A 24466-nucleotide genomic window follows, 5' to 3' on the forward strand; every position below is an offset into this window, starting at 1 on the left:
GGCATTCCTGACACATTAAAAGCACAGCTCAGAAAGCAAGTATCATAAATTAATGTAGGTACGAAAATTGCACAGCTCTTCAGCCTGCCAATGCCAAAAAGTACCTGCAGGGTGGCAACTTCAGCTAGAAAAGCAGATACCACTATTGCACTGTAATTAATTAGTTTACTTCACTCCATCTCTATAGATTATAAAAAGAAGGCTAACACTTGATTCAAAATTGAAACACAAACAAAACAAAAAGCCCCAAAACAAAACAACACGAGACCAAAAAAACCTCCAAAACCAAACAACCAAATAGCAAAGCATTTGTCTAGTATCTTCCAATCAGGTATGTAAGTTTTTCTGGCTGAAACTCTGGTCTGTGCTAGACAGCAAGTTAGATCAAAGTATCTCACAAGCCATTCTGGCATCAAATTCAGATTAATTCAAGAATTTTGAAAATATCCATTTTAGTTTACAGCTGACTGAGGAAAAGAAAACACAACACAAATGAACAAGTTCTCTGAGAAGATGAGAAAACTATGACTAACAGTCTATATCTGAACCAAAGTAGAAGTGTAGTTGCCAAAATCTCCCTGGCACCAACTCTCCCTACACTTAAGAGACAGCTAAGCTGATGAAGTAGTATTTCCTTTTGTGTACATGACGATGTCCCACATATTACAGAAAATATCTTTTCAGTACTTAACAGTTCAAGGAAAACTTATCACATGAGGTTATGCTGTTATGTCTCTCATGCTGGAATCTAGGAAAACCTGCTTATCTCGATCCACAAGCTCACAGAAAATACCTTCTGATATCTTAATTCAAAAGTATTTTTATCCATGGATGTTCTGCCACCAATAAATCAGGGTATATTTTGACAGGCACCTTGCTCTTGTACATCTGAAGTACAGCCTACACCTCACCTGGGTGGTTTTGTTGATGTGCAATTGCAGGTGAATATATCCTTGTGTCACCCCTAATAGCTGCAAGGTTGGAGAAGAAAGCACTAATAGAACATTCCTATTAATTAAGTGCTAGAATACTATTTTCCCCTCTTAATTTAATATCTCTTAAGCTTGCAGTCATGTCTTTTGTGATGCAGCTGTGTTCTTCAGGGAGGCATCTGCATGCTGACCCAGTGGTCCAGTACTACACATCTTCCCTGGCTAGGACCTCCTGAAGAGTTTGTGAACTATAAAGTTTGCTGGTTTTGGTGCCAATGATGTTATCTGTCCAGGGGAGGATACTACCACTCCTACATCCCCTGCTCTATTGAGCATTAGCCACAGGGATGGCATAAATAACAGAACAATCTACAAGCTGGCTCCACAGTTCAGCTCAATTACTCTCTCATTTCTTGTTTAAGCCAGCCAGGTAGTTAAAAGAGAAAAAGGCACAAAATCAAGATGGTGGATTTGGGCAGGTAGTAGCTAGGTTTTCAAATTGTTACAAACTCCAAGTATTTACTTACCAAACTAAAACTCATCTTATTGCCTTGATCTAGAAACAAAAGATCCAACACCAATAGTACCTCTGCTCTAGAGGCAAAATGTTAAAAGCTAACACTGCAACCCATGAAGCAGATCTTTGGACTTTCATGGTCACACTCATGGCAAATGATGGAAATTGCTCTTTTCCTAAGCCAGCCACAGTGAATGTTGTGAAGGTCAGCAGCAGGAAGCTCCTGCAAACCTCCAGAGCTCCCACTGCCACACTGTCCCTCTTGGATCAACCTGATTTATATCCTCTCTTACCCACCATGTCTCTTATTTATTCCCTTATTTCCTACCAAAAAACACAGGCCAGAGTTCTGTTCTTGTATGTGCCTGCAATTATCTTTAAACTACACGTTGTTGTCAATGTGAACATTTCATTAATTTATGTAAATAGGACCTTGGCCAATGACTTGGCTGTTATTTATGAATGAATCATGCTGCTCTGAGTGGCTGGATATATTTAGCTCTCATTAATTTGTTCAAAATAGCTACTAATGGGTTTCTTTAGCTCATGACTCTTGTGACAAAAGGCAAAAGGATGATTGGATTTGCATGGGGAGGACCTAGGTAACCCTTTCAGTTACTGATCAGTGACCACCTTCTAAATACACTGCACATCAACTTACTTCAAGTGATTTTAAAGCAGTAGCAGGTTAACAGCTCAAGACAAAAAATGCAGGCTTCAGTTGGCCTCAGCCAACAGCACTGAACCATTTCTGGAAACTATTTGTTTTCACTTTCTTTTGAGTGAAAGGAATGCTGTTAAAACTGCAATTCTGAAAAAACTGAAGGCTTGGAGCCCAAATTGAGATTAGTAATATAAATAAGCTCAAATCTAGCAAAAATTTGTTAGAGGGAGTAGCTAAATGTAAAGGCTTCAAGAGAAACATGCCACTCACTATGGTATAGATCCACTGGTTTCATTATTCAGAAATACTTTCCATTAAAAAAGATTGCATACTTGAAAGATTTTCTTGTATACTTGGAGAGTTATACATGTGTGAAATGCTGCTGAAGTTTTTATAGTATGTCATGCAATCTATTTTGCAGAAAAATGCTATTTTTTACAACTAGAATATCTTGCTAGCTGCTGTCAACATCATCACACAGCTGCTGTTATCATCATCTTGTCTTTGACCTGAGGTTCCCTCATGCTCTTTCGTAGCTCTGACATTTCTTTGCTGTACCACACAGACCCTCATTGCTTTTAATCTCAGGCCAGTAAGGTCTCGGTGTTCCACCCCTTCTTCCAGTTGTCAGCAGCAAGATCCAGCTCCCTCCTTCAGAGGTGCCCTTGGAGGCTGTGCAAGCTTGGTGGCCTGTCTGCTGAGGAGCCAGATAACATCTATGTACTAGAAACACCTGCTTTTCCAATTACCATTTCTACCCACGGTGATCTTGTACAATCTAGATGTCAGGAACTCTGCATCAGTGATTTTGTTTTTCATTCACGAGAGTCTGCACAGATCAGTTTCCACCCATTTTCTTTGTTGTCCAAGCAAATGTGCTATGTTCTATCAACTGTGTGTTGATATTGTTGGAAGAACTATTTATTCTGAATGAAAAAAAAACAAACCAACAAACAGTGTTAATCAATGTTAATAGAGATATTAGCTTGTATTTCAGTTCACCACATCACAGAGAGATTACCCCAGTGCATGGCTACATGTGATACTATAAAGCAATTATAGGAGATCTCTGCTTTTAGACTTTTTCTGCACAAATACTGGAAACAATCCCATTGGAAAATATACTGCCATATTTGCTGAGAGTTTGTTGTTTTAGCAGACACCCCTGCCAGTATAACATTTTGACTAGAAATAACCATGGTAACAAATACAGAAGGCTAACAAGCACAAAGAGTTCAAAATTGTTTCAACCACCCCTGTCCTGGCCTACTTCTTGTATGTGCATCAAAAATCCTTTTAGGACAACCACAGCTGTTTAAAGTGTCTTCTTTCAGCCATTAGTAAATTAATGCTTCTTCCTTTCTGGGATTTAAAAGTGAGATGAGACCTCCTAGTAGGACTGAGAAGAATATTTAGAGCTTTTGCTTCCCACCCCTTAGGATGCTGGGAATGCTTACAAAGAGAGGAAACACCGTGTGTGGATTCTCATATACCAAATTTAAGAAGTTGCTTTGGCACTGAATACAGGAATGCAAAATCTATCTTGTATTTTGTCCTTCATTAATTAAATGCAATACTTAAAAAAAAATCTGTGTAAGGTTCCACTTGAAGTTTCACATAGATGGTTCTTGTAGAAGCTGAGGGTTTGACCTAACCTAGTTTTGCATAAGACATAGGCTGTCTTAACCCCATATTTGCACTGGTGCCTTAAAGGGACATGTGTGGCTCTTGTGAGATCTGTCAGGACAGAGATGCAGCAGTTCACAACAGCCTGAGGCCAACCTGTGGCTTTCAAGCTGCAAGTGACTCAGAAGAGAGTCAAGTACGGCTCTTGCACCAGAGCAGTTCTACAGATGTCAATGACTTCAGCTTTTTAGCTGCAGAGGGAATTAGGAACCATTAGGGATTGCTGAAAGCAGTGCAGCCTTTGGGATGCAGCTGTGTGCTCCCACCGAGGGGAGTGGAATGCCCTCGAGTGCGATCGGCGCGTTCCTGCCAAGGCCGCGGTCGCACAGCTCGCCGAGGTAGGGAGGTCTTGGCAGGCTTGAGTGAAGTGTTAGCCAAGCTCTGCTTCCTAAGAGCTCAGCTCTCTGGCCTATCCAAATGTGACACTGGATTCATGCAGTTAAAGCCCTGCAGTTTCTGTGGCTGGTGACACAGGGAGGAGGGACACATGGTGCCAACCCTTCCTAGCACTCTGACCTCCAGACAGGGCAGACATTAACTGCAAGTGCTCCTGCAGAGGAGGCTGGGCTGTGCTTCAATTCACACTGCTGGATCTAAAGCAACAGGACCACCAGGACTGCCTTGCCTCTGGCCCACACAATGTTCACACAAACAGGACTGTAAAATTCTTCCAAACAGCACCTCTTGCTCATAGGACACTGCTCCTAAACAGCCTAAGACAGAGGCCCTGTGCAGGCCCAGAGTGACACTGGTCAGCTCCCGCACGGGCTGTTCACAAGCATTTGCAGACCATTCTATTCTATTTCTGTTTACAAGAATTTGCAGACCATTCTATTATATATCTATTTCATGGGGAAATTTGAATGGTATTTTGACCATCATTTATTTTTCTTCAAAGGGGCCTTGATCCCAGAGAGGGTTGAGCGAACACCATGAGAAGTGATTCTGGATATTGGCAAGGAAAATAAAAGCAAATACAAAAAGATGCTTACAAAAATACCTGACTTTTTGTTATTTTTTTACCTAACCAGAAGCTGCTAAACAAGAAGTTTCCAGAAAACTCCAAAACATTAAGTCAAACTAATATGACTAAGCACCCTTACTTTGGTATTTATCTCAATTTCAAAATACTTCAATCACTTAGCACCTGAAAAGTAACCCAGCTACGAAACCCTGCCATACTGTGTAACTGCTCTTTGATGAAAATTACACCACACCTTATTAATCCCTTGCGGGGGCAGGGCGGGGGAAGAAAAAAAAGAAAAAAAAGAAAAAAAAGAAAGAAACCTCCTATAACTAAAGCCTGGAATGACTCGCAGCCAAACAGATGACACTTGAGCAAGTATGCCTAAGTGCAGTACACCTCACAGTTCATCTTGAGATTAGTCATACTTTTAAAAACTGAGTATTTTAAACTGGCATTAAATACGTATGTCCACTACACATCTCCAGGATTAATCTTCTCAAATCCAAATTTCCCTGAATAGGCATCATGTTTTCCACAGCCTCATGACATTAATCAAACATCACTCCCTGCAAACTCCATACCTCCCAAATACAAGCCAGGTTTGTGAGTCAGCTCCACACGCTGTGATATGATCAAAGCAAGACAAGTATGGCACTTCAAAAGCTCCCTTGCAGGAAATCTGACAGTAAAACCACCTAAAATAATTTTTTCAGATACTAGATATAGTGAAAGCAATATGTAGTATCCCAGACTGATTTTGCTGAGTATGTTTCAACATTGGACAGAGCTCAGAACTGCAGGGTATTAAGAATCTGATTAATACAAATTTTTTTTTTGCACAGTATTCAAACATACAATAGTTCAACATGGCAATCATAGAAAACAAGATTATAAACAACACTAAAATATTACCAAAACCATGTATCATTGATAATGTAGTAGCTTATGCAAATGCAACATTTTACATTACACTCCATCGTGAAGAAGGTTCTTGTCCCCAAAGTGATACAACCAATATATTTCAATATTAATATGTATTCTCAAAGGTTTAAGCTATTTTTTCTGTTGATATACCTTGCCTGTTTCATTGCAAGGTTTCAAATTTCAAATGACTAAACTTATGACTGAATGCTGAATACATTGTCCTTACCATTATGCTACAGCACGTTACTTTTAGAAGTAGATTGGTGGTATGACTAAGAGAGCAGAGTTTGTTTTTCCATTCTATTCTCCAGTATATAGTCAAAATTCCCTTTCTGAGCAGTGATGCAAGGCAGCTTACACCAGTAATACCTGTGAAAAGCAAGCTCAAAGGTAAAGAAAAAACTATTCAAACTCTTAAAAGCATAACAATAGTTTCAAACATACTTTTTTAACATGTAATTCATTCTGCTTACTGGCATGTTTTAAAAAGATACAGTCATGCTTCCAGATTTTTACCTCCTGTAAGTGTATAAATTTAGGAGCAATACAAATTTACTTCCTTTTACAGGGCAAGTTTTCAAATTACTAAATCAATGCAATAGCTTTTCAAGGTTTGCAAAAGTTTGTACCACTTGCTATTACAAGAAATAGTCAAGCTACTGCTGTTTTTTTCTTTTGCTGAAAAATTGAACCATGATATTCACAATCTAGTTTCCTTTTCATAGTTAACTCCTGAGGACATTAGTCAGTTATTCAGTGTATGTAATTACTCTGTCAACTCTCTAGTTATTAAAGTAATCCAATAATGTTTTTCATACAGGCAAGTTTAATATTAATCGAACTTTTCTTGACCAAGCAAGCTGTGCAATGTAATAAAAGCTACCCTTTGCTTGTGCCACAAAGCAGAGATCTGTCAGAGCCCACAGTTATTAAACATGACACCAGCTATAATTGCTTTATAGCATCACATGCAGCCATGCACTGGGGCAATCTCTCTGTGATTGGGATCATATGAAATAGCAAAGGAATTTTCAGGTAGTTTCTGCATTAGGTGATCCTTTTGTATTTCAGCTGGCAATACTTTTTATGCTCCAGCAGCTCATCCACCAGGATTTTCCCAATGGTGACAGATTCTCAGTGACAGTACAGACTCACAGGACGATGCTCAGCCCTGTGAAGTGCTCCAGGGAGGTGCCAGCAGCCCCAGCTCTGTCCTGCTGCAGTATCAAGGTGCTGTCCTGGGGCCAGCAGGAACCTCCACATCCTCCACAGCAATGGCCACAAGCACCACTAGGTTGGAAAGGGGTGTGCTGTCTAACCCATTCCATAAGAATAAGGAAATTAATTATAGCAAAATCCAAAATAATTCATGGAAGTCCAAATTCTATATAATTAGCCAGTAGAAATTAATTTTCAACCCAAAGGTTCCTGCAAACACTTCATACAGTGGTTTAAGCTGCACTTACAGGATTTCACATTTTTCTTTTTTGTTGTTGGATCTGTGTTCCCTTCTGAAAATACTGCACTAAAAATAAAACCTAAAAAAATGTTTCATAGTCCCTTTCCCTTTCAGCTCTGCAAGTGTGTTCAACTTTTTTTTCTTCTTTAGTTAGGGATTACTTTTCAGGGACACTTTTTTTTTGTCTTTAAAGCCAAAAAGCAGAGAGGAAACATTAAGGAGAGATAGGAGTTACAGCCTATAGCTTCTTGCAGGGATTCTGTATCTGAGACCTTTAAAAAATGCAGAAAAGGGATAAGAATACATGGGTTCTTCCTTCCTGGTATTTCCTTTATATTTTCCATAAGCAGTGGTTTTGTCTTCAACTGGTAAAAGTAAGCAACAGAGAAAGAAAAATGTAACTAAAATGCAACATAAAAAGACTACAATGTCTCTTTACTGTCTTTTCAGGTGCTTTTCTTATTCCCTACATCCTCTTCTTAATCATTGCTGGAATGCCCCTGTTCTATATGGAATTAGCACTGGGACAATATAACAGAGAAGGGGCTGCCACTGTCTGGAAAATCTGTCCAGTTTTCAAAGGTGAGTGTTCCTCTGCTCCCCTGAGCAGCACCTGAGGGTGCCACACACATGTCATCACAAACAACCTAAGGATCTCTCATCTGTCACAGACAAAGTGTATTTGGTGACCTTCCCCCAACCCTTGAAGTCTTTGTGTTACCAAAGGTGAAGCACAAAATGGGAAAAGCCACAGAAATCATCTTCAGGGTGATTGCTGGCTGAGTGTAAGAGAGGGCAATGAGCAGGAGCAGCTCAGCTCTGCCCTCCCTTTCCCCTGTGTACTGGGAGGAACTGGGAATCTCTAGGTGGAGAGGGGGTTTGCCAATCCAAATGTTGGAAATACCAAATCCCATCCAGGTTAGTTCAGCCCTGTCTTCCCCATTGGCTTCTCCACTCAGGGCATGGAGCTTTCTGTGCAGGAGCCAACATACCCCAGTGCCTACAGCAGTAAAATGGAGTTGTGAAGACTCTGGGTTTGGCCACCAGACTTAAAACAACACAGGAGTTTTCTGTGGCATCTCTGTACCTCAGTTTTCCTGCCTGTGAAGTGGGAGCAATGATTCTGATAGTTTTTGTAAAGTGCCTTTCAGATTCAGCAATGAAAAACACTTATTAAAATCTGAACATTATTACTATTGAGTGTTTACCACTAGGATTAACTCTCCGGCACCACTGAATAAAGGCTGTGGAGTGTTGTTTGTGCACAGCATCATTCTGCAAGGAAAAATAGGTTAGGTGCTTCAGGGTGTTTGGTTTTGATCAGGAAATGATCAATGTGTGAAAGCCATATGGGTTCTGTACATGAAACAAGTATTTGTTAAGGAACCTCAAGAATTTTAAAGTATTGCTTGCCAGCCAAAAATGTAAGTTCCTTTGTATGTATACCAGACTGTCTCTAAAATCTTATGCAAAAGCCTTTTCAAAACAGACATATCTGAAATTAAACCAGACAAGCTCAGCTGACCTTAGAACCTTAAAATTCAGATCATGTTCATCCTGGGACTGGCAAAAGCTGAGGAGTTTAACAATAGCAATCCAAACTTGATGGATCTGCTGCTTGGATATAGGTTACACTGAGTAAATGTTAGTCTTCTTTCTCAAAACACAGCTTTCCTCTTCAAGCAGTCTAGTGCCACACAATAAGAAATGTGGAGGGGGTTTTTCCTACCAATCAAACCCAAAACTCACAGCAAAATCAGCAATGCAACAAAAAATAATTAAATAATGTATCTCAAAATTATAAAATTAATTCCTATAGATTTACCTAGCCCTTCTATAATCCTGTCATGGGCGATAAAATTCATCCCAGCACCCAGGAACCTGAATACCCTTGCTCAATAAAAATTCCTGTTGGTATTATTAATATACTTTTGGATGAGAATGAGGACTTGGAGAACCTAAATGCAAAAATTAGACCTTCAGGATCTCAAAGCATTTGAGCCAAATACCACTGTGCTCAGAGGTATTCTGTGTTGACTTCAGGATTGAAAAATATTATGAGAAAGGAAAATAGAACTTATTTCATGTATATTCTTCTTGACATTCCAGCTGTGTTTTTAAGCTGACATTTTCAAGGTGGACTAAACATACATTACTGTTGATTTTTAAGTTTCTTATTACAAGAATATAGAATAGCATATTTGATTCTCAAAAAGTCATAAGCATTGAGACATTTACACCTCCTATAAACTCAGTACTTTTAAAGTTTTTACTAAAACCTCTGATAACATGCAAACACATTTTACTGCTAGTGCTTTGGAGTTGTTTCTGGGACAACTCAAATCTCTCACTCAAAGGAAAAGTACACAGTCTACACAAATTCATAACAGCTTCTCTAAATGAAGAGCACTATAGTTCTAATTTTAGCTATGAATATTATTGCTATGAACTCTAAGCACCCTACTTCTAATGAGATGCTATCGTAACACATGCAATTACAAATATACCCTGTAACCTTTGTAACACAGTCTGTTTTCATCTCTGCATTTTTTTCCAGAGTCTATTTTAGACTGTGGGTGGTGCAGCATTACTTTTAAGAAAATCTAGAAACATAAAAGCAAATTCATTCCTGAACATTCTTAAGCTCACAGAGAAGAGCTATTTAAAACACATTTGATCCACTACTTTTTAGTCTTGATATTAAACATCTCTTGTCCTCCTCGACTGGAGAAATTTCAGAAACTTTTTTAAACAACAAATCATCTAATTTTAATACATTATCCATATTTAGTGTTTAACATTCATCTTAACACTTAAGAATTATTCTTTTTGGGGATTCCTCCCTCCTCTCCATTTTATTGATCATGGTGTATCACTAGAGTTCAAGTACTAGATTCATTTCAGCACCAAGGATTTGAAAGTAGTTTCATCTTTACTTTCACAATTATTTCCCCATTGTTAGGGAGGAGCAAACTGGTTTACAGATTAAAAGACTCCTGCAGAGCAAAGATTAACTTTTGTACATGCAGCAGCCTTTGAACTGCCAACTCCTTCAGGGTCAGCTTCTGATCCTTATGCAAATTTTAAACCTGGATTAATACTCACAGTGTTTGCTACTTCCTTCCTTTATAAAGAAATCAGAAATTTTAATAATCTCCAACTATTAGGCCTCCAACACCAAAAATTAAACTGAAGAAAAATAGAAGTAAAGGTTTGCACTTCATTGCTGTGACAGTAGCCACTGTGGCAGTGATGACATTGATAAAATAACTGTACTCCCTACCTTTTATATGCAGCACATAAAACTTTGAGGGAGGATTCAGAGAACAAAGCTGCACACACAGTGAGAATGATTGAGGGCAACGCAAGATTCCTGAACAATTCTGCCAACCAACTTTTATTGGGGTCTAACATTTGTATCAAAACTTCCTCCCAAACTGGAAAATATCCATTTTCATGAAGAGAATATGCACTTTCTGGGGTGCTCTTGCTAAGAGACCCCCCAGCCACACTTCATGACATGCAAAACTACAAAGCAAATGTTCAAAGTCGAAATAGAATTCTTATACTCTGAATTCTGTAATCCTGGAGAGATAGTAAAAGGGGATGAATGTCACACACAGTTTTTAGCCCCAGCCTGATATTCACCAAGTCTTACTGGCATGCCCAAACCCACCTGGAGCCCTCAGTGGAGCAGCACAGACTGTTTCATGCATGGTTTGGAGCCAGTGACACACTGATGGAAGCCAATACAGAGAGTAGCAATGGGAAAGAAACCAGAGAGGGATCAGTGTCTGTGCTAAACTGGTTCAGGGTGGGAACATGAGGCATAGGGAAACTTCATTTAAGTGTCCAGCTTTACTTTTCCAAGACAAGTTGCCAAGGTCCCTGACGTCACGAAGATGAAGTGAGTTTCGCTCCTAACATGGGCTTGCAATCTTCTGCATTGGAAGCAAATCAGCAATGGAGTTGTACAAGGACAAATTTTGACATTGCACTGCTTAATTTCTTTTTCTGACAAACAACTGGATTTGATAAAAGCCAGTCATTTTCCAGAACCATTTCTGTAATTTTTTGTTTAGAGGTCAGGTACATTGTGTCCGCATATGTGTATGCAAATGTCAAAAATTCCTTTCTATTGGTGTGAAGACCTAAAATTAATTTGCAATCATGTATCTTTGAGTTTAACTCCAGTGTTTGTGCATACTGTGGCATATCAAATGCAATGTGTAATCTAGTTTTCCTTTGTCTTTAGGTGTAGGCTATGCAGTGATACTCATAGCTCTTTACGTGGGTTTCTACTACAACGTTATCATAGCCTGGTCTCTGTATTATCTATTTTCATCATTCACATTTGAGCTCCCCTGGACAAACTGCCACAACAGCTGGAACAGCCCAAACTGTACAGATCCAAAACTCTTCAATGTATCAGTGCTTGGCAATGGTACTAAATACTCCAAGTACAAGCTCACTCCTGCAGCTGAATTTTATGAGTAAGTGTTGACCTAACTTCACTATTTATTCAAAATTCTGTGTCTAAGGGAGTTTCCTCTTGACGGTAAAATAGTCTGTATCCAGCCTCCAGAGCAAGCATCAGAAGACTAAGGGTGAAATGGAGCTGTAATGTTGGTCGGTATGCCTGGGTGACTGACTTTTGCCTCTGTGATCTGTGGTTTCTCCTGTACTAATGCTGTGATTGCTGCTGAGCAAAATGGGACTGGACAAGACACAAACATTCTCTATGTGCCACTTTTGCTTGCACCAGCTTTGCTAGGGCAAGGAAACATAGCAATATTCTGACAGAGGTGACTGCATGCCAAATTGAGCTGAATTTAAGGCTTTAAAATAACCATTTGTTCACAGATGTAGACTGTTGTTCTACTCACAAAATTTCAGACAGCAGACCTCTGTTTGTTCCACTGCTTCAATAGTTCAGTGAAGTGAGATAAAACACTGAGCAGAAGGAAAGGGCCGGGTTATAGAAAGACAGGCTTTTACCAATGCCTAAGCAAAAGAGTGTTCAGCAATCTGGGCTGAGACAGGCAAAGGCAGCCTTAAATCAAACAGCTGGAATCAAACCCCAAAAGGTACATAAATTAATAACTGAACTATTAAACAAAGATACCAAACTCTGTATAAATATTTTCATTATGGGCTTATAGGGGAAAATGAAATTTGATTAGGAGAAAGGGGATGAGCATCAAGCTATTGAATCAGCTTTTGAATTAATCTGAATAATGAATCAATTAATATTTCTGTGTTTGGAGTAGAAAGATGTTAGGGCACACAACTGCTAAACAGTTAGTCCAATCTTGCAGAAACAAAGGGAAAACACTGTTTCCATAAATAACCAGCAGGGATCTTGGGGTCTCTGTTTACAGCTCTTTAACATTTGTGGCCGCTGTTTTTCTCTGAAGACAGCAGTGAAAGATCAGTAGTGATACACAAACTGCTGGCAGGGGTTTGGGTAAACGAAACTCAGTGCTTTGAAAACAAGATGGGGGCTTGAGTTCAAAAGGAGCTTACTGAAATGGCAAATAATGACAGCTGTGAAATCTACTGCCCTTACAATAAAAGGCTTAAGTCTTAGTGAAGTAAAATGCAATCCCTACCTTCATGCTTTGCCTTTTTATTATTTAAAATGGTTCTGAGCAACTTCTGCTATCACCTCATGCTTGGGTAATGATTTTGACTTTGTAGTGGGTGAGGCTGTGCTAGAATCAATTAATGATGTTTTGATTTACTTCCACTGATCTGGGGAACAGCTCAATTAATGATTGTCTGTACACTGAAACTTGAAATATTATGGTCCTTTCCTCATCATGAATAAGATTCAAGGTGCAGTGTTCAGAAGGTAAGAACAAAAAGGGAATTTCACATTTCATTTTGCTTTAATCCCTGAATTTCACAGCTGTAATTAGGTCACTAGGCCCTGTACTTATTAATGACTAGATTACATTGCAAAAATGAGAAGGGTAACCACTTAACTAAAACACTCTATAAAATCTGTTTTCCCAGCTGTAAAAACAGGGAATCACAAGAGGCATTATATTCACTTATCCAGTATTTGGATGAGCTCATCAGGCCCAGCTGTACAGCTCAGGTGTCAACCCAAACTCATACAAAGTCTCAGTGTATTCCCATCCAACCTATAAACTGAATCAGAAAACAGATTCTTTCCTATATCAAATAACCCAATTCATGCTCATGGTCTTCTTACAACAAGGAGAGTTGAATCTTTTGATTATAAAGTTTCATATTTTGTGCCAGAGTCACAAAAGGAAATGGGAAGGGATACACCTTAAACTTGGTTCTTTGGTTTGTACAGTTACATCAGAACACTCACACCCTCGGTGGGCAGGCTGAGGGGGGAGCAGGGAGACCAGAAACACCAAACATTTATCTTGCAGTTGGAGAGTGACTGAAAAGAGGTACTTCCAAGACAGGACTCAAGCAGAGAGCTGGTATGATTATTCTGGAAAGACACAGACACTTCTATTTGGGACATAATTCCTTCACACTAAGCTGGCCTGACCAAGGATTTAGAGTTGATTATTTCCTAAAGCCTTGTAGCTGCCAGAGCTGACTGCTTCTATCTCCAGAAGCACAGGAATAAACTGTAGGAGGAAGTGGGAGTGCTGTGATGTGACAGTTCATCAAATACTACAAGAATGGTACCTCAAATTCAGCAGCGATATGCTGGTTGTCACTACTTCTATTGAGTGAGAAAAGGGAAAACTTGCAATCTAGGCCAAATCTATCAGCTGTCCAGTATCTGGCTGGGAGGAAAAGCAGAGAGAAACCTCTAAGTCTCAGACTTGGAAGAAATCATTTCAAGTTGCAAATTCCATGACAAGGTAATGACAGGAGAACCTTGAAGAACATATTTTGCTTTTGTTTTCAAGCCTCAAAACCTGAGCAGAGCTTAAGTTTGATGTCCTTCTTCACTGAGGTCTTCTAGAGAGTTTCTTTTAACAAGTCTGGTTTCAATTGTAGAGGCTTAATTCAGGCCAAGGCACCACTGATGTCATGGGGACAACTTCTTACAACAGGAAGGAGCAGGACCTCTCCAATATTTCATTAGAGATGCTTAAAATCAACTATCAAGTATTTGTACACTGTAAACTTGGCAAACCAAGCTAAAATCCAATATCAACTGGTGCCTTTCTGCTAAGTAATAGCCAGTAACATTCCAGTTAGGAATAAGATGTCAACTCCACGTTTCTTTAGGTACACACATTACTTTAATTCCTTCCCTCTTCAGTGGTTTGGAATTAAACACAGAAAATGAAAAGAACCTTCTATCCTTTTCACACATGTTAAAATAATTCAAGACAAACCTTTCTTCTTTTTTGGAAAAACATGGGCATACTTTATATTTGTTCTCTCCATTCTTGTGTCTGCAAAAGGTCTGTTACCATCCTTTCATTTATGCTGGCAATTAAAAATACCAGTTTAGAGGAGCAAAGGCACTATTCTTCTCACAAGGTACTGTGCCTGCAAGAAATCACAGTCTGTTGTAGAAACAAATGTTGGCCATTTTCTTAGAAAAAACAGTGAAAATGTCAACATCATTGGGCTACAGCTATTCGCCTCTGACAATACTTTTTCTCAGGGCTGTAATCCATTCTTTCTGCATGAGAAATTCTACAGGGAAATTTTCATGCCAGATTCAGTAAAGGAAATTCACAGAATTCCCAAGTCTGCCCAGCTGTGTGCAATTGCAAAAACCTACCTAAGGACAAGGAATTCCCTTACAGCAGTCTACATTTGTCATATTTATGAACACCTTGTTTATGAAATTTATGAGTAGTGTGTGAACCAAGAACATCCTGAAAAAACTCCTCACCCTAAGGTTACTTTTGTAGACCAACAGGTTTGTGCTTTAGGGTACAAATCTTCACTGGAAATGCCACCCCAGGCAAAGGCTCCACATAGTTCAATATGACAGCAAATGGAGTGATCGGTGCTGTGGACCCCAAAGATGCAGGAACCCATCCTCCATCAAGCAGTTGGGAAGCAACTTCTCCCAAAAGAGAAAACACCACTTTAAAAGTCAGCACAAGCAATTCTGCCTAAGAATGCTTATAAATTCTGCCTATAAATGCTTATAAAAACTTAATCAGGCAACAAGAACTAATGATGGTGGATAGCCCTATGTTTTGCTAATCACATCTGGCCTTTCCATTCAGCTCTTCTGAAACAGTAAATTTTGGAGAGTCATGAACGTGCTGAAGTGGGGCACAGCAGCAAAGGAGGTCAGAATTGCTAAGTTAGTGGGAGAATAAAGTTTTCAGTGCATTGAGATAAACATTCTCTCTATTATCATGATTCAGAAAGAAATTTTACCTCCAATGGGACAACCCCAGATGTACAGACAGACAGGGAATGAGATCCTGGAAAGCAGTGCCATGAAAAGGGTCCTCCTAGTCCATGGCGAGTTGGACATGAGTCAGGAGGGCCCTGGCAGTCAGGGTGACATCCCTGTCCTGGGGACCCCAGGCCATCACAGGGACAGCTGGGCATGGAAGGGGATTGTCCTGCTCTGCTCTGGGGGGGGCCTCACTTCAAGTGCTGGGGCAGTTTTGGGCACCACAATATAAAAAAGGTATTAAGATATTATAGAGCATCTAAAGGAAGGCAATGAAGATGGGGAAGGGCCTTGAGGGGAAGCTGTGTGAGGAACAGCTGAGGTCACTGGGTCTGTTCAGCCTGAGGGGAGACCTCAGTGCAGTCACAGCTTCCTTGAGAGGGCAAGAGGAGAGACAGGCACTGATCTCTCTCTGCGGTGACAGTGACAGGACCCAAGGGAGTGGCTTGAAGTGGTGTCAGGGGAGGTTTATGTCAAATATCAGGAAAAAGTTCTTCACCCAGAGGGTGACTGGCCACTGGAACAGGCTCCCCAAGGAACTGGTCACAGCCCCAAGCCTGACAGCATTCAAGAAGGGATTGAATAATGCTCTCAGGCATGGGACATGTGGACATTTCTTAGAGGCGTCCTATGCAGATGTAGCAGTTGTACTCAACCATCCTTGAGGGTTCCTTCCAACTTAGTCTGTCCTGTGATTAAGTACAAATAATAACTTATGATAAACCAGCCAGGGTGCCACTGGTAAATTATGTGTTTCCCAAAATCTAGCTTGCAGTCCATCACACAGCTCCATTCTCCAACACAAGAGGGAGCTGAAATATCTAGAGAAAACCCAGATGCTACTGCATCCCCCTGGATTGTGGCCAGCACCCCAGGGTGGGGGTGAGGCACACAGGGCTCACACAAGCACTGCACCTCAGATGGCTCAGCTGCTCTCCATGCTCTGGGCTGTAGGACAGCAGTGCCCAGAGCCAGGATATCCTTCAGCATTGCAGCTGTGCCTACTCAGAGCTCTTTGCAAAGCATCCAGAGACACCCAAGCAGCTCAGACAGCAGCCCTGGGTATGGCAGAGCTGGGCCTGAGCCAGGCCACCCCTGTGGCACCTCACGGGGAGCCACCCTGCTCCCTCTGCACTGCACCCCAGCCCAGTCACAGACACCCTGCTGGCCAGCCTGCATGGAGCCAGCTCAGCTCTGCAGGATTTGTACCACAGGCTCTGCCTCACACTGCTGTGTGGGCACAAACTGCCAGGAAAACCACAGCTCATTGTAAGCTGAATGTAAGTAGTGCTATTTGTGAAATAAAAAAAACCTGGAGCCTGGCAAACTCTGCAAAAAGGGCTCTATCCACATCATGCAGATAGCCTAACCTTCCACAGGTAAAGGAAAATCACATTTCATGCTCTGAATGAAACTGGCAGCCATGAGGACTGAACTGTGGCTGCCCAAATATATAACACAGAAGATGCATGTAGAAGAGCTTTCTAATTGAGCAAAATTATCATGCTTCAAATTGCCTTCTAAATTGAGTATGCAATTTAATTTCTATAGATTGCACATTGTATACACTGACAGTTCTTTTAGCATCTTCAGTCTACAATTTACATTAAGTTATAAATCATAAAAACATAGTCTAACTACCAGAATGGGGAATATAGCTTGGGACACCTGATCCATTTTGCTGATTCTTTGTTTATGAAAGTTGTTTGGGTTTGATCTCACAAATATGACTACTAACTTTTAGAAGTACTTGGATGTTCCTAGAAGTACTTTATATGTTAACTAACAAATACATTTGTTAGTTAACATACTATTTTACTGATAATAATGAGATGCTTGAATTCTGAATCCATCTGATCCAACACGTCTAAAATTTAGATAAATGACACCCTTCTATTAAGCACATCAAATTTAGGCAAGTAACTTTTGCCTCTAACAAAAAGAGAAAGAATGAGCTTATAGAGCTGTAAACATATACAAACATATTTGGACCGAAAATTAAAACTATCATCGATTTTGGATTGAAAAAATGAGGCCTACTCCAAGAGCTTAAATTTGATCTATTTATGCAAAATTTTCTAAATTTCTACAAGACAATCACATAAATCTGTCCAGGGATGAATAACACTTAAAGCCCCCTAGAAAGTACCAGTCTGACAAAACCATCTCAGAGAATTCTACACCTAAAACTCTTAAATCCTATTTTCTGGCTATAGCTTAAATGCGTTGGAGTGAAAATGACAGTGATTTTCAGGTCACAACCCTTGGCATTTCTTTATTTCCTGGTTTGGTTCCCTGTTTATGTACAAATATTCACCACTTCCATAATATGTTCTGAATTGCTCAGAGTAGAGACAAAGCACACATTTAATGTAATCCTTATTTTACACATGCGAAAGCCAAGATACAGAAGAATTTCTTGGTTCCAACATTTCCTGTTATTAAAACTATGACTAGGTCCTTCATTTACTGAGTCCTACTGAGCAGCTGCCCCATTGCCTCCTCAATAATTTGGTTTTAGCAGGGTTTATGTGTGAGCACCAAGCAGCTGAGCTGCCTGTTGGCTGTTCAGGGTCTGATGCCAAATCAAAGGGGACCCAAGTGCTGCACAAAGACTAAACAGAGTCAGAGGTACTAACAAACAAAGCACTGTTTGCAGATTTCTATGGAGGTGAACTGTTTCCCTTTAGCTGAGTGCAGTGTAGAAGGAAGGCAGGAACTGGTGCCAGAGTTGTGGGGTCACTGGGAGAATCTTCCCAGAAGAGAGCACAGGGAAGGAGAGAATGAGAAGAAATTTCCCTTGGGAGGAACCAGAATGTCTGAATGCAGCTTCAAATTGAGAGCCCTTCACATTCCTGCCCCTCCTGCAGAGAGGTGGATGGACTGTGGGAACCTGGATGTACAATCTCATTGCAAATGTAATTTACGCTCCCTTACATGAGATGCAGTCCTAGGATAAACCAAGCCCCTCTGCACAAATCCCTAATTTCTAGTGCATGTGGTTTGGTTCTTGGTGATGTTTTAATTAAATATTTGTAGAGCTCTGACTAGAATATCAGAAAGCTTAAACAATTTATTTGTTTCTCTTGCATTTTGTCCAGTCTAATTAAATAGATCCCTATTCCACTCTCAGCTCCATCTGTTAATGTTTGCTCTCAGCCTTTCCCCCCATAATATTCTCTTTTCATTTTTGCATGTATTTCTCACCTACTTTCATTCTTGTCTCAATAACAACAATCTGCAAGCAAAACACTATTTCTAGTTGTCCTACTACCAATGGTTTTTCCTTTCTTTTTGACTCATTTGAACTCTGAGAGTTTATTTTGTTAGCAGAATTGGACAAACATCTCTCTATTCATGAAGGAAGGATTACTTTCAGAAACTTTTACTTAAGACTAAGCATGCTCAAGACATGCTTTGGACATAGTATGAAGGAGTTGACAGAGAACAGAGGCTTCACAAAGCACCTCCATTGACTGCCAGTGGTGCCAGTAGGGCTCCTATTGCTGCCACTCCCATTCCTGCTGCCACAGCATGAGAATGCAAAAGCCTTTTCCCCCAGTGACCTCACTGTGTTTCTGTGTGTCTGGTGTGTAGGAGGGGAGTTCTGCACCTGCACGAGAGCCGTGGAATCCACGACCTTGGCTTGCCCCGCTGGCAGCTCTCCCTCTGCCTCTTGGTGGTGGTAATCATTCTTTTCTTTAGTCTCTGGAAAGGAGTGAAGACTTCAGGAAAGGTAGAGCTAATATTGTCCTTCTGTCTTGACTGCATTCTTTTTCTACTTTAAGAAGTTACCTAATTTTAGAAAGCAAGAGAATGAATCACTGTTTTTGAGGCATTCTCAGGGATCAAACTATCACATTTCTTGTGTGGTATTCCACAATGAAAATTTTATAAAAGTACTATTTTTAATCCAGCATTGGTGGTTTCATCCAGAAAATATTTTTAAATAAATGAGATTGTCTTAAATGTGCATCTTCTTCTCAGCCAAATGTACTAATATTTCAATGATCTGAGAGGCTTTGGTTTTATTATATAAAATGCCATGTCAAGAGAAATATTTGATGAAAGTCATTGGAAATCACTGTTTGACATCCCTCACAAAATACCTCAACAGAAATTCTAGAGTTGGATACATCTGAGAGCTTTTTGTACATTTTCATGAAAGTTTCAGTTAACATCAGGCAATGACTGCACTTTTCAGTAAACAACAGAGAGGTGAGGAGTAATCAGCAGTCTTAACACACACTGACGCTGTCTTCTCTTTGTCAAAACTGTCTCCTACTGTGTCTGTAAACTTATATATGAAAATATTCCTGACATGTAACAGCATTTTCCCTCATGTCCTAAAAAGAGCTTCTCCATCAAACTGAATGGACTAAACCAAGAAAATGCCAGCTGTACTTGCTACATATTCTTAAATCTTCTGTAAAGCTGACTAACCTTTGGTATCTCTGTTGTCTGCAGGTTGTTTGGATAACAGCCACTTTGCCTTATGTTGTATTATTTGTCTTATTAATACATGGAATAACCCTGCCTGGTGCATACAATGGAATAAATGCATACCTGCATATAGATTTCAGAAGATTAAAAGAAGCCACAGTAAGTGTATTCTTCTATTCTCATTCCCTAATTATGAAACGTATTGCCCTTGTTATTGAAACTGAAAATATTACAGCTAACTTCTGAAATTGAATAGCCACACTTCTGCCTCAGCACTGGTTCCCTTTCTCTGACAGTTTAACATTCCATACTCTCCCAAACAGGACTATCTCACTTCGAACCCAAACAACTCAGATCACAAAACACCTCTGTGAAGGCACTTGCAGAACCTAAAAAAGTCCATGCTTTGACTATGCATGCAGTAAACTGCAATATCCTTTATACAGGAAATTGGAGTAATGCAAAAATTTAGTACTCAAAAGGCTAAGAATTCTCTCAAGAAGAAAATCTTGCTTTCTGAATCTCTAGCTTTAATATTAACCTAGAAAACAAAAATACTGGCCTATGCAAGCCTTGATAAACATACAAAATCAGGACTAGCTCATCTAATCAAACCATAGTCCTTCATAGAAATAAGATTTTCAAAAGTTTGATGTTCTTATCTTACTATTGAAAGTGATGTACATTTCACTCTATCATTGAACATATACAAACCAACCCAATTTGTGGAGTAACTTGGAACTAAGACTTATTTCATACATTGTAAAGCAAAATCAACACCTACAGTCACTAATACATGAAATTGGCAGCATTTTAGACCTACAAAAAACAAAGACTACATTAACTCCCCTCTACTAAACTAAAAATAGCATAAAACGTTTCTAAGACAGTAGTATCCCTATGGATGGGTTACTAGGCCATTCAAATGGTTATAAGTCTGAAAAGAGACATCATTTTACTAAAAGGAAATGCACCATCTTGAAAAATTGCAGCTTTCAGAAATGTCTACAGTCTGTCCATATTTGCACTGTACCTTTCCTATGAATCCTATCTAGATTTTTCTGAAATTATTAAAAAACCCTCAAGTGTTACAATACAGACATATTTTTAATATTCTTAGCCAAAGAATACATTCTTGGCTTTTTAATGCTAAATTTGAAAGCAGGCATTTCTTCAAAAACAGACCCAGACCCCATGACTATTTTGGAATAGTCCAATCAAACTTCAAATACGGGATTTTCACCCACCTTTGTCACAAGGCAGTAGCCACCCCAGTAATTCACATTTATGCATACATATAAAGATGTCAAGATGAGCAAAGCAGGTACTTATATTTTAATTTTATATTTTAAGTGCTGTTTGGAAATAAACACCACAATTTCAGGTAGGTGTCTATGGAGCTGTACTAGCTGTACCAGGCCTCCATAATCACATCTGCCTTCTGCTGCTGGAAGGACATTCTGTGTGCTGCCCTTTCTTGGCTTAATATTTCTGCAGCTGCTATTTAGATGACCCTAAAGTTATTTGTTTCTAGGACTACATTTTTCAAACAACAAAAAGTTACACTAGAATAATCAAAGACTAAAGGTCACTTGTGCTGAGAAGTGCCACGAACTGCTTTGTCATGCCAGCCCTTCCCCTTGGAGACTGATCCTTGCTGCTGCAATGTGGGTTTAATCTTTAATTCTCAGGCTCCAAAGAATAGAATCCCACTTTTTTTCTATGTCAATGCATCATAGATGTGATATATTTATTTCTTCCAAATTGAGAATCTGACAAAGAAACACCCTAAGTCACAGGTGGTGATCCACAGAGGGCTCTGCCAAGGCTCTTCTAAGAGCCCTTAGAGCACCCTGACCATGGTCAAGGTGTGCCCCATTTTGTGGAGCCACAAACTGCACTGAACAAAAGTTATAACAGCATAAACACTGAAGAAGGCAGGAAAGACTGATGACTGCCTACTGTAAAATTTTCCTACTTGTTGGTTTTTATTACATACAAAACCAATATTCTGTCATAAAATAGATTAGATCACACATTGATCAGAAGCTGTGACAATGAGAAACCTGAGCTAGAATTCAGAACGAGCCCTCCTCTCTTACATCCTGCTTGGTTAGAACAAAGAGAATGTTCTGCATTTAATCTTAATTTCTGGTTTCTGCTCTTCTTTCCCTTCACCTTGATCTTCTCAATTTGTTTCCTAATCAGTGTTATGAGCCAAGACTCTTACTCAACAGATACTTCAACATGTGCTTAAATCCTTTGGGAGTCAACAGGATTTAAGCACGTGCTTAGGGGCGCTCGATTAGTGAGAAAGGGTGAGTAGAACTGCACTGGCAAGATACAAGAGAGACACAGAACCACTAAAAACCAGTGTCTTATGGTGGCAGTGTGCAGATCTGGATAGAGTTTAACAAATTCGATGTTTAAAATTTTCAGGAATTTTGTTAACAGCAAGAGTTATCTGAATTGTTCAAAACACAAGAAGAAACATAGGAGACTTCACCCCTCTTTCTGCATTCCTATTCACATCAATGGTTTTCAGAGAGAACGACCCTATATGATCTCAACCTTTGTGTGAAAATAGAATATTAAGATATAGCTGCTATATAAAAAGAATGAGTAAGGAATTAAGGTTACAGGATTGTTTTGTTATTCATTGAAAGAAATCCATAAAACCCTGTATGAACTACAGTTTGAGAAAATCATATCCTCCCATCCACTGGCTAGCAATAAACACTCCATAGACTGCTCTTCATGTTATCTTTCAAGTAATCAACTCTCCACAGTTCATAAAATCAAGTTTTTCTACAAACCCAGAGTACCATAAGTGGTTCACAGTGTCCAGCAGGCAGCAGTTGAAAGCATTCATCATCTATGTTGAGAAAAAAGAGATCACCAGCCTAAGTGCTTTCATATATCCTGTCAGCATGGGAGAAAGCACTCTCGCCCTTCCACTAGGCCAAATATAAAAGTGTAGCACTGAACTCCCAATGCAGAGGGAGCTCATAAGCTGCTTAGATCTGCTAGAAAGTTCCTGCTGAATAGATATATTAGATCTGATTTTGTAGAGACGGATGAATGATGAAATCCAGTGCTTTTCGTAGTTCTTTCAGAGTTCTTGGCAGATTTAATCAAACATTGCAGATCTCATTTTGAGAAATGTTGAGTATTATTCGTACCACTGACTTCACTACTTCTGTTGAAGATTTTCATTTAAAAATCTCTGTGTAACAACAGAAGAGGGTTAACCAAGGCTATTTTCAGGTTTCTGGTTCAGGAAACCAGGACTGTGGCATTGTTCCTGACTGGATGAAGGGATATTGCTAAGAGGGACACTTTAGAAAATATTACACTTTTAAAATATTTTCCCTGGTGGACAATCCTTAAAATTATCAAGTTGGATCTAAACTGAAATTTAATGACTATCACAGAAATAACTCTTTCTCCAACTAAGTGAGAAAGCTGAGAGATAAATCTGCATGGAGAACCATGCAGAGTGTCCACAGCACATCTGTCCTGTTTCAGCTCCTGAACCAAGGAAGCACCATGTAAAGTGCACTTACAGTCACACAAAGGAAGCTCTGGTATGGGAAAGAAAATGTCCTATAACTCTTGACCCATTAACTATTTTTAGATTTCTGGTTGTACATTCCAAACTAACTTGGAACAAGAGCATTTCTGTCACTCAGGAGAAAAACCCTGTGATCATTTCAGTGCTGGGTGAAATCTCAGAATTCTCTGTCCAGTGCTCAGCCCAGCAGGGCAGCAGTGTCTGTGTGCTCTGAGGAGTTTCCCTGCTCCTGCTCCCCCCTCACCACCTCAGGTGGGACCATTCCAGACCAGGGCCAGGCTCCATGTGACACTTACACTCCCCTTGGCATGAATGCCAGTTGTTTTCCAAAAGCCCTTCCTTGCTTTTCTGCTGCTGTATCCTTGTGGCTGAACTGACCCTGGCACTATTGGTGTTGTTATGCAGGTATGGATTGATGCAGCCACTCAGATATTTTACTCCTTAGGAGCTGGGTTTGGTGTTTTAATTGCATTTGCCAGTTACAATAAGTTCGACAACAACTGCTACAGGTAAGAGCTGCTGCAAAATTATTTTATTTTACTCTGACTGCAGCTGAAATCTATCCTTTTATCTTCAGTCATATATTAATGATGGTGAGTTTTGTGTAGACATAGTAACCAACCCAAATCTTGAAATACTGTTCTCCTGAGTGAAATTTTAGTAACAGGAACCTGCCAAGATATCTGCTGCTCTCCAAAGCAGAATAGGATTAGGTTTGGACTTTAGACAGCTGTGTAAACTGTGCTGGTGTTTGCCTTTCAAAAGTACCATTAAGTGCAACAGTGAACACAGGATGAAATCTTATTGGTGCAGGAACAAAAAGCAGAAAGATCCCAGCTTCCAGAAGTGCTTCTGTGCTTTGGGATTATATTTCTGATATTTTACATTGCACTCCAGTTTAGGAATGCACTTTAAATCAAGTCAGTTTT

General features: G+C 39.8%; 1 protein-coding gene across 1 annotated transcript in view; it reads left to right on the forward strand.

The window, feature by feature from the left end:
- SLC6A2 (solute carrier family 6 member 2) overlaps positions 1-24466 on the forward strand; it is a 59997-nt gene that overhangs the window by 13687 nt on the left and 21844 nt on the right. The window contains exons 2-6 of the mRNA XM_058813248.1: positions 7600-7731; positions 11405-11642; positions 19118-19256; positions 19988-20122; positions 23943-24046. Of these exons, the coding sequence (XP_058669231.1) occupies positions 7600-7731; positions 11405-11642; positions 19118-19256; positions 19988-20122; positions 23943-24046 (748 nt within the window). The remainder of the gene's footprint in view (positions 1-7599; positions 7732-11404; positions 11643-19117; positions 19257-19987; positions 20123-23942; positions 24047-24466) is intronic.

This window comes from Ammospiza caudacuta, chromosome 13 (assembly GCF_027887145.1).
Source record: "Ammospiza caudacuta isolate bAmmCau1 chromosome 13, bAmmCau1.pri, whole genome shotgun sequence".
NCBI lineage: Eukaryota > Metazoa > Chordata > Aves > Passeriformes > Passerellidae > Ammospiza > Ammospiza caudacuta.